This window comes from Heterodontus francisci, chromosome 34, assembly GCF_036365525.1.
Source record: "Heterodontus francisci isolate sHetFra1 chromosome 34, sHetFra1.hap1, whole genome shotgun sequence".
In the NCBI taxonomy this organism is placed as follows: domain Eukaryota; kingdom Metazoa; phylum Chordata; class Chondrichthyes; order Heterodontiformes; family Heterodontidae; genus Heterodontus; species Heterodontus francisci.
The window spans coordinates 26,579,767-26,596,422 of NC_090404.1; the positions used below are offsets into that span (position 1 = coordinate 26,579,767).

General features: G+C 44.4%; 1 protein-coding gene across 1 annotated transcript; it reads right to left on the reverse strand.

The window, feature by feature from the left end:
* Positions 1-391: 391 nt before the first annotated feature.
* Positions 392-3,353, reverse strand: LOC137348755 (probable G-protein coupled receptor 139). The gene is made up of 2 exons (XM_068014009.1): positions 3,284-3,353; positions 392-1,299 (listed from the first exon to the last, which is right to left on the reverse strand). The coding sequence occupies exons 1-2, from the start codon at positions 3,351-3,353 to the stop codon at positions 392-394; spliced, it is 978 nt and encodes a 325-aa protein (XP_067870110.1).
* Between the last annotated feature and the right edge of the window lie 13,303 nt (positions 3,354-16,656).

Here is a 16,656-nt window from a genome sequence, read left to right on the forward strand (position 1 = left end):
AAAATAAAATAAACACAAAAAGTAAAAAAACGAAAAACGAGGAAAAAATAAAAATAAAAAAGGGGGGCCCGTCATGCTCTGAAATTACTGAACTCAATGTTCAGTCCAGCAGGCTGTAGCGTGCCTAATCGGTAAATGAAAGCTGCTCCTCGAGTTTGTGTTGATGTTCACTGGAACACTGCGGCAAGTCCAGGAAAGAGATGTGTTATTTTTTTCTTTTTTCTTTTTTGTGTATATTTTATTTTCCTTAAACATTCAAAAATTCACAAAGTAGTTAAGGATCGCAAAGCCAATGACGATGTTCCTGGGTGGGGAGGGAACATGTGACCTGAAGAAGAACAACGATGGATGGAATATAACGGCAATTAGTGCTGGACGTTTACTAATTTTATCATTTAAATGATTTAAATAAATAATTCAGTGGATATTTCACCCCATTCTTTAACTCCTCCCTGAATTGTCTCTGGGCACCTGCATAAATAAATGGATTGATGCAGGAACTCAACAGCTGAAGTACAAATCCACTTTCCTCCAGAATAAAATTTGAATCATTGAAATTGGAACCAGAGAAATAACTAAGATTCGCAATTCGAACATAAAGGAAAGTTAGAAGGCGTAACAAATATAATAGGATGAAGCTGCCTGAGATAGCGAACAGTAAAACAATGGACTTTCGCCGCTTTTCCATCTCTGGGTCATTCTGCTTCTCTCCATTGCTGTGGACCCGGAGTCTCCTGCGTGCTCTGCTGGCCACTAAAATGTGTCTGACGGTCAGAGCATTGAACAGTAAAATCAGAACGAATGGGAGACAAGGGGTTAAAATGCGATGAATCCAGTCATATGCGGTCCATGCAGGTGACGTATAAAATATTAATTTTATGCTGCAAAGCCAGGGTATATTGTCAATTAAGTACAAAGGTTCAAATGTAAAATAGATGAAGGTATATTTTAAACAGCTCAGTATGGACACGATTCCTATAACCCATACCACAGTTTTCACAGTGCAATATTTTATTTTCAGCTTCTGACAACAAATGGCCATAAATCGGTCACAAGTGAAAGCGACCGTTAACCAGACAGAACAGCCTATGATCGCATAGTTTAGGACAATGCTGATACTGCATACTGGTGTGATGAACAGAAAACTGAGTGGGAAATAAATACCAGCAATCCGGTTAAATATCACAGAAGTGATCATGACTAGGAGATCAGTCGCTGCCATGGACACCAGGTAGTAAGTGAGACATCTGGAGAGACCGCATCTTCCTCGGGACAGGATCACAATCACTACCAAGTTAGCTGTAACAGAGAAAGAGAGACTAAGATAAAGAGGGAGAGGGCATGTGTGCACGCAAGCGACAACAAGAAAACTACAGGTCCGACTCCCAACAAAATCATGCATTTTACAGAATTCTGTATGAAATTCACAGCTTTGACACCAGATCCCGATTGAAAAAAATCTATTACTTAACCTACTGGCACTAGTTTCTGTGTTTAAACTAATCGAATGGATTAAAAATCAGACAGACCAACAACATCAGAATGTAAAACAACATAACCAAACATAATGGAGAACAGGACGGCATCGGAAACCCATTGAAACCAACATGGGAACATCAAACAGACAGAAAACATAGCATCAGTAACATAGTCCACAAGATATTTGAGTGTAAATAATAGAATAACAGACAATAAATGTGGAAACTTACATAAAGGTCGAGAAAACTTGCATTTTAAAACGAGTATATCCTGCTGATATCTAAAAGCTCCTCATCCAACGAATTGTTTTTTTTTTAAAGATTTATCGCTGAAAAATTCGATTATCAACATGTTCAAAAAGATATTCCAACAGAATACACAATTAGGTTTTCTCACTTTACAGAGGGGATGTTGTTGAAGAGGGAGTGATAACGCAAAGCGCTTCTCAAGTTAATCCCCTGGGATCTTTGGTGTCGATCTGTACCAGCAGAATTGGAAGATGCTGAGATCTCATTCGGAGAAAGGTTCCTCCAGAAATGCAGCACTTCCTCAGTACTGCACTGCACTTTCAGCATCGATGATCAGCTTAGTCCTATGGTGGGCACTGAAATTAAAACTTTGCCTCATATGCGAGAGATACCACCAGTTACACAAAATATGGAGAAAAGATTGTAGAAGGGAACAGTCTGGGACATTACCAGGGGCTTGGAGCAGAAAGAGCATTCACACCCGGCCTTGGTTACTGTAGAAGAGTTAACAGCAATAAATGCTGAAGAGGAGAACCGGGCTGAAGCACTATGAGTTAGAGATTGACAGCAGAAACACTGCACTCTGTGGATTTTGGGTAAATACAGATTAATTCATAAAACGACCATCGGGTACATTTCTTGTATTTCTGTTAAAAATTCGATGCCTAATAATGTTCCTTCAATGAACTCATTAATTAAATTCGGACAGGAATTATTTAATTGTTGAATAATTACAATGGGTAAATCAGAAGTCACAATTAGACATCTATGGTCACTGCTAGCAGCAGAATATACCTCTACGTACACAGTGATAACAGTGTCATAAATAATCACAGTAATGGTGCCAATTACACAATGGATTTGCATTTACACCATGATAACAGTGTGATAATCTACCTTCAGTAAGTCTCAATAACACAAAAGAGCTACATTTACACCTTGATAACAGTGTGTTAATCCACCCACAATAGCAGTGTCAATAACACAATCGAATTACATTTACAGCGTCTTAACAATGTGATAATTCATCCACATTAACAGTGAGAACAAAATGGAACTACATTTACACCATGAAATGGCACAAGTAAAGTGTAGAACCTATACATTTAGAAACACTAAATTATACTATTGAGCAGGAGAAATTACACCGCTTTATATGAAAATGATAGGCTGAAGAGAAATTGGCTTTGAATGTAGAAAGTGATACTGGCAAGCGGGACAAATTACACCCGTAAATTAGAGAATATACCAATAGCTGTGGAGAAATGGCACTTCTAAGGGGGAGATAATTTATCATTATTGAGGAGAAATTATGTCAGTGAATGAAAAAAATAACATTAAATGAAAAGGTAACAGCATTAAAGTGAAAAAGAATGATACAGTAAAAGGGGAGAAATTATACCAATTGGAAGGAAGAAACGTTTCCGTTAAGGTGGAAAAATTAACTCGTTAAAAAGAGCGAGGCACATCACGTGGAGAAGGGCTACTGGTAAACAAGAGCAGTGACAGAGCAAATCAATGATTCCCATAACTAACAACGAACTACAACAATTTACCTGGAATCCCAATAGCTGCGAGGACGGGATAGTAAATGGCAAAAAACAGACCTTTTACTGATCCGTGCATTTCTATCAGAAGCTCTAAGCAGGCTCTGAATTGCACTCAAAGATTGTTATAATTATACCTGATGTCAGGCTCCAGGGAGATAATTAGATGGTTTGATGTTTGACATTAATTACACTCATCAAAACAAACAGATTCGTGCAGCAGCTGCTGCCAGACACGTGTTTTTGTTTTGATGGAATGAAATGTTTTTCAAGGGGTCTGACACAGCTCTGAAGTGAAATACCTAGAACATAGAACATTACAGCGCAGTACAGGCCCTTCGGCCCTCGATGTTGCGCCGACCTGTGAAACCATCTGACCTGCACTATTCCATTTTCATCCATATGTCTATCCAATGACCACTTAAATGCCCTTAAAGTTGGCGAGTCTACTACTGTTGCAGGCAGGGCGTTCCACGCCCCTACTACTCTCTGAGTAAAGAAACTACCTCTGACATCTGTCCTATATCTATCACCCCTCAACTTAAAGCTATGTCCCCTCGTGTTTGCCATCACCATCCGAGGAAAAAGACGCTCACTATCCACCCTATCTAACCCTCTGATTATCTTATATGTCTCTATTAAGTCACCTCTCCTCCTCCTTCTCTCCAACGAAAACAACCTCAAGTCCCTCAGCCTTTCCTCGTAAGACCTTCCCTCCATACCAGGCAACATCCGAGTAAATCTCCTCTGCACCCTTTCCAAAGCTTCCACATCCTTCCTATAATGCGGTGACCAGAACTGCACGCAATACTCCAGGTGCGACCGCACCAGAGTTTTGTACAGCTGCAGCATGACCTCGTGGCTCCGAAACTCGATCCCCCTACTAATAAAAGCAAGCACACCATATGCCTTCTTAACAGCCCTATTAACCTGGGTGGCAACTTTCAGGGATTTTTGTACCTGGACACCAAGATCTCTCTGTTCATCTACACTACCAAGAATCTTCCCATTAGCCCAGTACTCTGCATTCCTGTTACTCCTTCCAAAGTGAATCACCTCACACTTTTCCGCATTAAACTCCATTTGCCATCTCTCAGCCCAGCTCTGCAGCCTATCTATGTCCCTCTGTAACCTACAACATCCTTCGGCACTATCCACAACTCCACCGACCTTCGTGTCATCCGCAAATTTACTAACCCACCCTTCTACACCCTCATCCAGGCCATTTATAAAAATGACAAACAGCAGTGGCCCCAAAACAGATCCTTGCGGTACACCACCAGGAACTAAACTCCAGGATGAACATTTGCCATCGACCCCCACCCTCTGTCTTCTTTCAGCTAGCCAATTTCTGATCCAAAGCACTAAATCACCTTCTATCCCATACTTCCGTATTTTCTGCAATAGCCTACCGTGGGGAACCTTATCAAACGCCTTACTGAAATCCATATACACCACATCCACTGCTTTACCCTCATCCACCTGTTTGGTCACCTTCTCAAAAAACTCAATAAGGTTTTTGAGGCAGGACCTACCCTTCACAAAACCGTGCTGACTATCGCTAATGAACTTACTCTTTTCAAGATGATTATAAATCCTATCTCTTAAAACCTTTTCCAACATTTTACCCACAACCGAAGTAAGGCTCACAGGTCTATAATTACCAGGGCTGTCTCTACTCCCCTTCTTGAACAAGGGGACAACATTTGCTATCCTCCAGTCTTCCGGCACTATTCCTGTCGACAATGACGACATAAAGATCAAGGACAAAGGCTCTGCAATCTCCTCCCTGGCTTCCCAGAGAATCCTAGGATAAATCCCATCTGGCCCAGGGGACTTATCCATTTTCACACTTTCCAAAATTGCTAACACCTCCTCCTTGTGAAGCTCAATCCCATCTAGCCTAGTCGTATGTATTTCAGTATTCTCCTCGGCAACATTTTCTTTCTCTACTGTAAATACTGACGAAAAATATTCATTTAACGCTTCCCCTATCTCCTCTGATTCCACACACAACTTCCCACTACTATCCTTGATTGGCCCTAATCTAACTCTCGTCATTCTTTTATTCCTGATATACCTATAGAAAGCCTGAGGGTTTTCCTTGATCCTATCCGCCAATGACTTCTCGTGTCCTCTCCTTGCTCTTCTTAGCTCTCCCTTTAGATCCTTCCTGGCTAGCTTGTAACTCTCAAGCGCCCTAACTGAGCCTTCACGTCTCATCCTAACATAAGCCTTCTTCTTCCTCTTGACAAGCGCTTCAACTTCTTTAGTAAACCATGGCTCCCTCGCTCGACAACTTCCTCCCTGCCTGACAGGTACATAGTTATCAAGGACACGCAGTAGCTGCTCCTTGAATAAGCTCCACATTTCGATTGTGCCCATACCCTGCAGTTTCCTTCCCCATCCTACGCATTCTAAATCTTGCCTAATCGCATCATAATTTCCTTTCCCCCAGCTATAATTCTTGCCCTGCGGTATATACCTGTCCCTGCCCATCGCTAAGGTAAACCTAACCGAATTGTGATCACTATCACCAAAGTGCTCACCTACATCTAAATCTAACACCTGGCCGGGTTCATTACCCAGTACCAAATCCAATGTGGCATCGCCCCTGGTTGGCCTGTCTACATACTGTGTCAGAAAACCCTCCTGCACACACTGGACAAAAACGGACCCATCTAAAGTACTCGAACTACAGTATTTCCAGTCAATATTTGGAAAGTTAAAGTCCCCCATAACAACTACCCTGTTACTCTCGCTCCTGTCGAGAATCATCTTCGCTATATTTTCCTCTACATCTCTGGAACTATTCGGAGGTTTATAGAAAACTCTCAACAGGGTGACCTCTCCTCTCCTGTTTCTAACCTCGGCCCATACTACCTCAGTAGACGAGTCCTCAAACGTCCATTCTGCCGCCGTAATACCCTCCTTGATTAACAATGCCACCCCCCCCCCACCTTTTACCATCTTCTCTGTTCTTACTGAAACATCTAAATCCCGGAACCTGCAACATCCATTCCTGTCCCTGCTCTATCCATGTCTCCGAAATGGCCACAACATCGAGATCCCAGGTACCAACCCATGCTGCAAGCTCACCCACCTTATTCCGGATGCTCCTGGCGTTGAAGTAGACACACTTTAAACCAAGTTCTTGCTTGCCAGTGCCCTCTTGCGTCCTTGTAACCTTATCCCTGACCTCAGTACTCTCAACATCCTGTACACTGGAACTACAATTTAGGTTCCCATCCCCCTGCTGAATTAGTTTAACACCCCCCCCCCCCCCGAAGAGCACTAGCAAATCTCCCCCCCAGGATATTGGTACCCCTCTGGTTCAGGTGAAGACCATCCTGTTTGTGGAGGTCCCAGCTACCCCAGAAAGAGCCCCAATTATCCAGGAAACCAAAACCCTCCCTCCTACACCATCCCTGCAGCCACGTGTTCAACTCCTCTCTCTCCCTATTCCTCGCTTCGCTAGCACGTGGCACGGGCAATAACCCGGAGATAACAACTCTGTTTGTTCTCGCTCTAAGCTTCCACCCTAGCTCCCTGAATTTCTGCCTTAAATCCCCATCTCTCTTCCTACCTATGTCGTTGGTGCCTATGTGGACCACGACTTGGGGCAGCTCCCCCTCCCCCTTAAGGATCCCAAAAACATGATCCGAGACATCACGAACCCTGGCGCCTGAGAGGCAACACACCAACCATGAGTCTCTCTCATTCCCACAGAATCTCCCATCTGTTCCCCTAACTATGGAGTCCCCAATGACTAATGCTCTGCTCCTCTTCCCCCTTCCCTTCTGAGCAACAGGGACTGACTCTGTGCCAGAGACCTGTACCCCATTGCTTACCCCTGGTAAGTCGTCCCCCCCCCCAACAGTATCCAAAACGGTATACCTGTTGTTGAGGGAAACTGCCACAGGGGATCCCTGCACTACCTGCTGGTTCCCTCTCCTTCTCCTGACGGTAACTCATCTACCTACTTCTTTTACCTGAGGTGTGACTACCTCCTTATAACTCCTCTCAATAACCCCCTCCGCCTCCCGAATGATCCGAAGTTCATCCAGCTCCAGCTCCAGTTCCCTAACGCAGTTCTCGAGGAGCTGGAGTTGGGTGCACTTCCCGCAGATGCAGTCAGCAGGGACACTCTTGGCGACCCTTACCTCCCACATTCTGCAGGAGGAACATTCAACTGCCTTAACCTCCATTCCCACTATTCTAAATTCCCAACAAATCTACTGAAAACCAAAAAAAAAAAGACAAAACTTGTTAGCTTAGCAATCCGACGGACAGAACTTTTGTTTTTGGTTCGAGGAGGAGGATGGGTGGGAGACACCACTCGAGTAGTGTTTCGGGTAAAGCAACCGCCCAAATATGTAACCTCACTTACCCAGCAGTCTCCCTCTCTCTGTGGCTTCCGATTTCTTGGCGCGCTTTTCAAAGCTCTGCCCACCTCACTTACCCAGCAGTCTCCCTCTCTCTGTGGCTTCCGATTTCTTGGAGCGCTTTTCAAAGCTCTGCTCCCGCTGTTCTCTCTCTCTCTCTCTCTCTCTGTGGCTTCCGATTTCTTGGCGCGCTTTTCAAAGCTCTGCTCCCGCTGTTCTCTCTCTCTCTCTCTCTCTGTGGTTTCCGATTTCTTGGCGCGCTTTTCAAAGCTCTGCTCCCGCTGTTCTCTCTCTCTCTCTCTCTCTCTGTGGTTTCCGATTTCTTGGCGCCCTTTTCAAAGCTCTGCTCCCGCTGTTCTCTCTCTCTCTCTCTCTCTGTGGTTTCCGATTTCTTGGCGCGCTTTTCAAAGCTCTGCTCCCGCTGTTCTCCCTCTCTCTCTCTCTCTGTGGCTTCCGATTTCTTGGAGCGCTTTTCAAAGCTCTGCCCACCTCACTTACCCAGCAGTCTCCCTCTCTCTGTTGCTTCCGATTTCTTGGCGCCCTTTTCAAAGCTCTGCTCCCACTGTTCTCCTTCTCTCTCTCTCCTTCTCTGTGGCTTCCAATTTCTTGGCGCGCTTTTCAAAGCTCTGCCCACCTCACTTACCCAGCAGTCTCCCTCTCTCTGTGGCTTCCGATTTCTTGGCGCGCTTTTCAAAGCTCTGCTCCCGCTGTTCTCTCTCTCTCTCTCTCTGTGGCTTCCGATTTCTTGGCGTGCTTTTCAAAGCTCTGCTCCCGCTGTTCTCTCTCTCTCTCTCTCTGTCCTAGAGATTACAATATGATCCAAGTTACAGTTCCTGAAATGATAGGTTTAATCGGCGGTTGCCATGGTCAAATTGAACCTTGAGACCGGAGACAGAGCAGAAGCGGAGGTTGGGAAAAATCGGAAAGTGACATCAGAGTGACGTCACAATCGACAGAGAGAGCAGGGAAGAAGCTACCTGTCTGGTGAGTATCTGGTAAATGAATAAGGTCCATTCTAATCCAAACGTTTTAAATAGTAAAGGAACTAGTGGTATGCTTAATGGAATATATTTAAAAAGCAAAGAAATAATTGAATAAAATAAATAAGTAGTCAATCAAAATACATTAAGGATGGCAGGACAGGCAATGTGTCACGGCTGCAACATGTGGTAGCTCCTGGATGCCAGTATCATCCAGGGTAAATCGGTCTGCCGTAAATGATTGCAGCTTGAAAAGTTTCGGCTAAAAATCATTGAACTGGATTCTGAGCTGCAGACACTGCGACACATCAGGGAGGGGGAAAGCTACCTGAATATTTTGTACCAGGAGGCTGTCACACCCCTTAGGATAGGGTCTTCTGATGTGGTCAGGGACAGGAGACTGTGGCTGCAGCTGAGGCAGGTAAGGGGACCCAGAGGGCAGGAGTGCAGGAGCCTCAGCCTTTGCGACTGTCCAACAGGTTTGGGGTTACTTCAGCTTGTTTGGATGAGAGTTAGGGCTGCAGGGCGGATGAGCAACCTGACCATGCTACCATGGTACAGGAAGCCATTGAAATGGAGGGAGAAAAAATGAATATAGTGGCAGTCGGGGACAGTATAATTAGGAGGATTGACACTGTTCACTGCAGCGAAGAGCGAGAATCCAGATGGCTGTGTTGCCTGCCCGGTGCAAGGGTTCGGGACATCTGCTCAGGGCTGGAGAGGAACTTACAGTGGGAAGCGGTGGATCCAGTCATCGTGGTCCATGTAGGTACCAACGACGTAAGCAGGGTAAAGAAAGAGGTTCTTCATAGTCAGTATGAGGAACTAGGCACCAAATTAAGAAGCAGAACCTCAAAGGTAATGATTTCTGGATTATTACCTGAGCCACGTGCAAATTGGAATAGGGCAAAAAAGGTTAGAGAAATGAATGCGTGACTCAAGACTAGTGTAGTGGAAGTGGATTCCGGTTCGTGGGACACTTGTACCAGCACTGGGGAAAGTGGTGGCAGTAACATGGGGGATGGTCTACAGCTGAACCGTGCTGGGGCCAGTATTCTAGCGAGCTGCATAACTGGAGAAGTAGAGAGGGTTTTAAACTGAGTAGGGGGACAAGGTATCAAATTTGGGAAGATATGGTAAATCAAGGAGCAGAGACAAGGCAAGAGAGAAATGTATTAATATGGGAAATGATAAGCAGACTATGACAGGAAGGGACAGATCGTACAAATCTAAGAGAAAGTCAGAATATAAGGCTGGAGGTTTCAAAAATAATAAAAGGACACAACTAAAGGCGCGGTATCTGAATACAACTAGCATTCAAAACAAAACAGATGAATTAAGAGCGTAAATAGAAATAAATAAATACGATCATAGCCATTACAAAGACATGGCTGCCGGACGACATGGATTGGCACCTGAATATTGAAGGATACGTGACATTTAGGAAGGACAGGAAGCTAGGAAAAGGTGGAGGGGTAGCTCTGTTAATTAATGATGGTATTCGCACAATAGAAAGGAACGACCTAAGTTCAGGAGACCAGGATGTCGAAGCAGCTTGGGTGGAGAGGACAAACGATAAAGGCAAGAAATCACTTGTGGGAGTGGTGTACAGGCCACCTAACAGTCACCACAGTGTGGGACGGAGTATAAAGGAAGAAATAATGGCATCTTGCCATAAAAGCACAGCGATAATTATGGGGGATTTCGACCGGCATCTTGACTGGAAAAATCAAATAGGCAGAGGTAGCGTCGATGAGGAGTGCATACAATGCTTTCGGGATAATTTCTTGGAACAAGTACTGCAGCCAGCCAGAGAGCAGGCTATACTAGACCTGGTATTGTGCAACGAGATAGAAATAATTAATGACCTCATAGGTAAGGCACCCCTAGGGAGCAGCGATCATAATATGATTGTATTTTACATTCAGTTTGAGGGAGAGAAGAGTGGGTCAAAGACGAGCATTCTAAACTTAAATAAGGGCAATTATGAGGACATGAAATCAGTGCTAGCTAAAGTGAACTGACTAATCGGTTTAAGGGATAGGTCAACAGAGATGAAGTAGCAGACATTTTAGGGTATATTTCAGAACGCACAGAATAGATACATTTTAAAGTGAAAGAAAAATTCCAAGGGTGGGACCCGCCATCCGTGGTTAACTAAAAGAGTTAAAGATAGTATTAAACTTAAAGAAAAAGTCTATAGTTGTATAAAGATGGGAGGCAGATCAGAAGCTTGGACAGAATATAAAAAACAGAAAAGAAGGTCTAAAAGATTGATAAGAAAGGTAAAAATAGACTACGAGAGAAAGTGAGCTAGAAACATAAAGATATATAGTAAGAGTTTCTACAGATACTTTGAAAGGAAAGGATTTAAACAAGTGACCATTGAACTATACAAAGTGAGTCTGGGGAATTAATAATGGATAATAGGGAGATGGCAGATGGATTGAACCGATATTTTGCATGGGTCTTCACTATTGAGGATGCAAGTAATGTCCCAGTATTAGCTGTAAGTCAGGAAATGGAAGGGAGGGAGGAACACAAGAAAATTACAATCAGCAGGGAAGTCATACTGAACAAATTGTGGGAGCTGCGGGTGGACAGGTTCCCGGATACTGATGGACTTCATCCTAGGGTGTTAAAAGAAGTGGCTGGTGAGATAGTTGATGCTTTCGTTTAAATATTCCAAAACTCCCCAGATTCGACCAAAGTTCCTTTAGATTGGAAAATAGCGAATGAAACTCCTTTACTCAAAAGGGGAGGGAGACAGAAAGCAGGAAACTACAGGCCAGTTAGCTTAACATCTGTCTTAGGGAAAATGTTGGAAGCTATTATGAAAGATGTTATAGCAGGGCATTTAGAGAAATACAATGTAATCAGACAGAGGAAACATGGTTGTGTGAAAGGGAAATCATGTCGAACCAATTTATTGGAGATCTTTGAGGGAGTTACTTGTGCTGTGGATAAAGGGGAACTTGTGGATGTTGGTGGATGTATTGTACTTAGATTTCCAGAAGTTATTTGATACGGTGCCAGATCAAAGATTATTGCAGAAAATAAAAGCTCAAGGTGTAGGGGTTAACATATTGTCATGGACAGAAGATTAGTTAGCTGACAGGAAACAGAGAGTAGGCATAAATTTGTCATTTTCTGATTGGCGAGATGGAATGAGTGGTGTGACACAGGGCCTCAAACTTTCACAATTAATAAAAATGACTTAGATGAGGGGACCAAAGGTATGCTTGCTAAATTTGCTGATGACACAAAGATAGGTTGGAAAGTAACTTGTGAAGAGGACATAAGGAGGCTACGCAGGGATATAAATAGGTTAAGTAAGTGGGCACAAACCTAGCAAATGGAGTATAATGTCGGAAAGTGGGAAATTGTCTACTTTGGCAGGAAGAATAAAAATGAATCAAATTATCTATATGGTGAGAGATTTCAGAGCTCTGAGAGGCAGAGGGATCTGGGTATCTTCGTTTATGCATCACAAGAGGTCAGTATGCAGATACAGCATCACGAGGGGAATTGAATGCAAATGTAGGGAGGTTATGCTTCAGCTTTACACAGCATTCGAGCGACGACATCTGGAGTACTGTGTGCAGTACTGGTCTCCTTATTTAAGGAAGGATGTAAATGCGTTTGAAGCAGTACAGAGAAGGTTTACTGGACTAATACCTGGAATGGGTGGGCTGTCTTACTCGGAAAGATTGGACAGGCTAGGCTTGTATCCGCTGGAATTTAAAAGAGTAAGAGGCGACTTGATTGAAACATATAAGATCCTGAGGGGTCTTGACAGGATGGATGTGGAAAGGATGTTTCCCCTTGTGGGAGAATCACGAACTGGGGGCCACTGTTTAAAAATAAGGGGTCGCCCATTTAAGACAGAGATGAGGAGAAATGTTTCTTTCAGAGGGTCGTGAGTCTTTGGAATTCTCTTCATCAAAAGAAAGTCGAAGCAGAGTCTTTGAATATTTTTATGGCAGAGGTAGATAAATTCTTGATAAGCAAGTGGGTGAAAGGTTATCGTGGGTAGGTGTAAATGTGGAGTAATCAATTCAACCATTAACTAATTGAAAGGCAGAGCAGGCTCGAGGAGTCGAGTAGCCTACTCCTGCTCCTAATTCGTATGTTCGTAGATGAAGAATCCCCAGGTTTAAACCCTTTCATGCTGAGTTAGTGCCCACAGCACAAGGTATAACTTACCAGAAATATTCTGGTCCTGAAGTAAACTGCAGCCAAGTTCCCACTCCTGGTCATTATTCTGCTTCAATCCGTGTGATCCCGTGGCATATGCCCCCTGAGGGGATACATCCACTTCAGTGCAGCTGACCTATATTCAGCGGAGACATGACTAGTTGAACGCATTTACATTTACTGTGGACTGGTCGAGGTTGGCCTTGTTACATGCACTGTAGAGAGGTCAGGCTCAGCAGGGTCACAATTTGTGTGGACAGGTTTAGTTCAGCACGGTTACTCTCTGTGTTAATGGGTTCAGCCCGGTTATATTCCTAGTACACAGATCCAGTTGTGCACGCTAATTCTCAAAGTTGAAAAGCCCAGTTCAACACGATTATATTTGGCGAGGTTGCTGGGAGACAAATGAGACAAAATAGATAATTAGTATGTATTAAAAATCTGGCGGGACTTAAAGTCGTTAAGTCAACAGGTCCGGAGAGTTGCTGAGGGAAGTGAAGAGAAAAATTATGGAGCTACTGGTCACAATGTTCCAATTCGCCTTAGATACTGGGGTGGTGTCAAATGTTACATCCTTGTGCAGAAAAGGCAAGAAGGACAAGACTGTCAATTATATGTGTGACAGCTTAACATCGGTGTTGGGGGAGCGCTTTGAAACAATAAATCAGGAGAAATCTGATAACCAACTGGACAGGCATACACTGATAAAGTACAGCCAGCACGGATTTCTTCAGGTAAATCATCTTTGACCAACTTATTTGAATATTTTGATGAGGCTACATAGAGAATTGGTCAGGGCAGTGCAGTTGATGTTGTGTATATGGACGTTCAAATAGTGTTTCATAAAGTACCACATATTAGGCTGCTTAGCGAAATTGAAGCCTACAAAATCAAAGAAACGGAGGAAGAAACGGGGGCAGAATGATTGCAACATAGGCTTAGCTATAGATAACAGAGGGAAAAACAAAGTACTGCAGATGCTTGAAATACGATATGTAAAAATAAGGAAATGCTGGAAATACTTAACAGTTCAGACAGCACCAATAGAGAGGCAAAAGGCGTTAACATTTCAAATCAATAACCTGGACTAAGTAATGGAAAAAGTAAGATATGTGATTGATTTTGAGCAAGTACAGAGACAGCGAAAGGAGAGCAGGGAGGAAAGAGCAAAAGAGAAGATATGTGATACGATGGGAGGCATGAGAAACTAAAGGATAAATAGAATGATTATGCAAGGTAAAGGGGGAAACAAAGGGGGATTTTGCATCACAGTGGAGACCACGCCCAGCAGCTTAAAGGTCAGGGCAGAGCCTACGTCTGCCAGTCCTGGAAGTCAGGCAGCGATTTTGCTTCCCCACTTTGGTACAGGAAGTCCCACCTCCAATAGCTGCCATCAGAGGGCTAGCATCTCCTCAGTCCCAGTAGCAGCACGGGAAGTAATGGCCACTGCTGTGACTGCACACAGCCAGAAGACCTAGAGGGTTGCTGGCTCTGAAAAAGGTGAATGGTGTTTTGGGCATTGGCGGGGACAATTGGGCCCTGGGAAGGGGTGGGGGTCCATAAGGATGACAGGAAAGGTGCTCTAGAGTGTCTGGATTGTGCTTCAGGGGGTCCTCCATGGGGCACAGATAAGGCAGACGACCCCAGCCCGCAAGGAGGCCACCCATTCACTGAGGCAGCCTCCCCAGGTCGCAAAGTGTTCTTCTGCTGTTAGTAAAATAACAGTGGTGGTGGGAGGAGGCCCTTAAGTGGCAATTACTTGGCAATTTAAGGGCCTCAGTAAGCCTGGGGTGGGTGGACATTTTGCCACCTCCCCCACTGCTGGTAAAATTGCAGCGGTTGGTGGGAGGGAACGGGAACGGCATCCCAGGGCTAATTTTGTGGAAGTGTTGGGTACCCTGCCTCAGCCTTTTAATGTTCGCCAGCTCCTACCCTGCCACATCCCCGAAGCGATCCTCGATTGTTTTGCTGCCTAAGTATCCGCTGCAAGGTACTCCGTCCATTTAATGATGGGGTTCCTGCCTCCAACATCTGCTAGACAATCACAGGGCTGGCGGCTCAGCAATATCAGGAGCGCCACAGGGAGCTTGGACTCAGGTCCAGCAGTGAAGCCCTGGACCTCAGCAAGTGAAGCGGGGTCACTGGGACCAGTCTGGAAGCCCGGCCGAGGAGGTGTGGGAGGACGGACATGAAGTCCAAGGTGAGCGGTGCCAAGAAGTTGTAGTTATTGCGAGCAAGGCCCTCAGTGGGGCATAGATTGCCCATGAAGGAGTGATGCGTCCCAAGGCTGCAGGGAGGGAGCTTCATTTCACAAAATCCCTTCTCCATGTGGCAGAAGCACCCGCCTCCCAACGCTGCTGGTTCGATCCCAGCGATGGCAGAAATAGGCCCTTAAATGGCTTTTAAGAGGCCACTTAAGGGCCTCTACTGGCCTCTAGAAGTGAAGGCCTCTAGAAGTTAACCTCTCCTACTCTCGGCAAAATCGCTTGTTGATGGAGTAACCATGGGCACTCCACCTCCTGCCATTCATTACGACTTTTTGGGACCCCTGACTCTGACCCAGCCTGAGGGGAAGCCAATAAATTCTGCCCATCCCCCCCTCCCCCCGCGCCACGAACCCCCACCACCCCCCCCCCCCCCCCCCCACCAACACCTCCAGCCCGCTGCTGGGGGAGAGGGACACAAAATTCTGTCCAAAGTTTTGTAGTAAACGGGTCTTTACTGCACCAGAGGAAGATTATACAGTGACATTCCCAAATGGTAAGTGCTCTGACTACTGCTGTGCTTGATACACCTTAATGGCTTGTATTTGGTGGTCGAGGGCAAAATTTTGGAATTTTCTGATAACACGAATCCAGAACATGTAGTAAACAGTTAAGAAGATAGTAACAGTCTTCAAGACGACAAAGACGGCTGATGGCATTGTCAGACACATGACAATAAAATTCAGTACTGAAAAGTGTGAAATGATACATTTTGGTTGAAAGAATGAGGAGATATAACAGGGGTTAAATTGTACAATTTTAAAACGAGCAAGAGCAAGGAGACATTTGGGGTGCTTGTGCACAAATCTTTGTAGATGGCAGGACAGGTGAACAAAGTAGCTAATAAACTATATGCGTTTCCAGGCTTAATAAATGGAGATAGCGAGTGCTAAAGCAAGAAAGTTATGATGACCATTTGAAAAACAGTGTTTCGGCCAGCATGAGAGTATTTTGTCCAATTCTAGGCAGCACCCTTTAGGAAGGATGTGAATGATTTGAAGAGACTACAGAAGAGATTTATTGGAATTATCGTAGGGATGAGGGAGTACAGTTACATGGATACACCGGAGAAGTTGGGCTTGTTCTCCTTTGAATGGAGAAGGCTAAGAGAAGATTGAATAGAGGTATTTAAAATCTTGAACGTATTTGAATGGGACACATAAAGGAAAACTGTTTCCAATGGCTGAAGGGTCAATAACGATACGATACAGAGTTAAGGTATTTGGCAAAATAACCAGAGGTGACATGAGTTAAAAAATAATACTTCTTCCACAATGAGTTCTTAAGATTTGCAGCACATTATTTGAAAGGATGTTGGATTCAGATTCAACAGCAGTCTAAAAATTGCAGGTATATCTGAAAAGAACAGGAAAATGGAACTAACTGGACCGCTCTTCAAAGAGCAGATGCCGACTGGAAGGGCCACTAGCTTCCTTCTGTGCGGTGCAATTCTATAATTCGATGATAGCAGCAACATGAATTTACAATTAAGTGGCGCATCTAATTTAGTACAATGTCACAAGACGCTTCACAGGAGTGCTGTTCAGCACCAAGAC

Coding starts and splice junctions, on each gene's coding strand:
- LOC137348755 (XM_068014009.1), bottom strand. CDS start 3,353: ATGCACGGATCAGTAAAAGGTCTGTTTTTTGCCATTTACTATCCCGTC. Junction 1,300..3,283: donor CGCAGCTATTGGGATTCCAG/GTAAATTGTTGT, acceptor TCTCTGTTACAG/CTAACTTGGTAGTGATTGTG.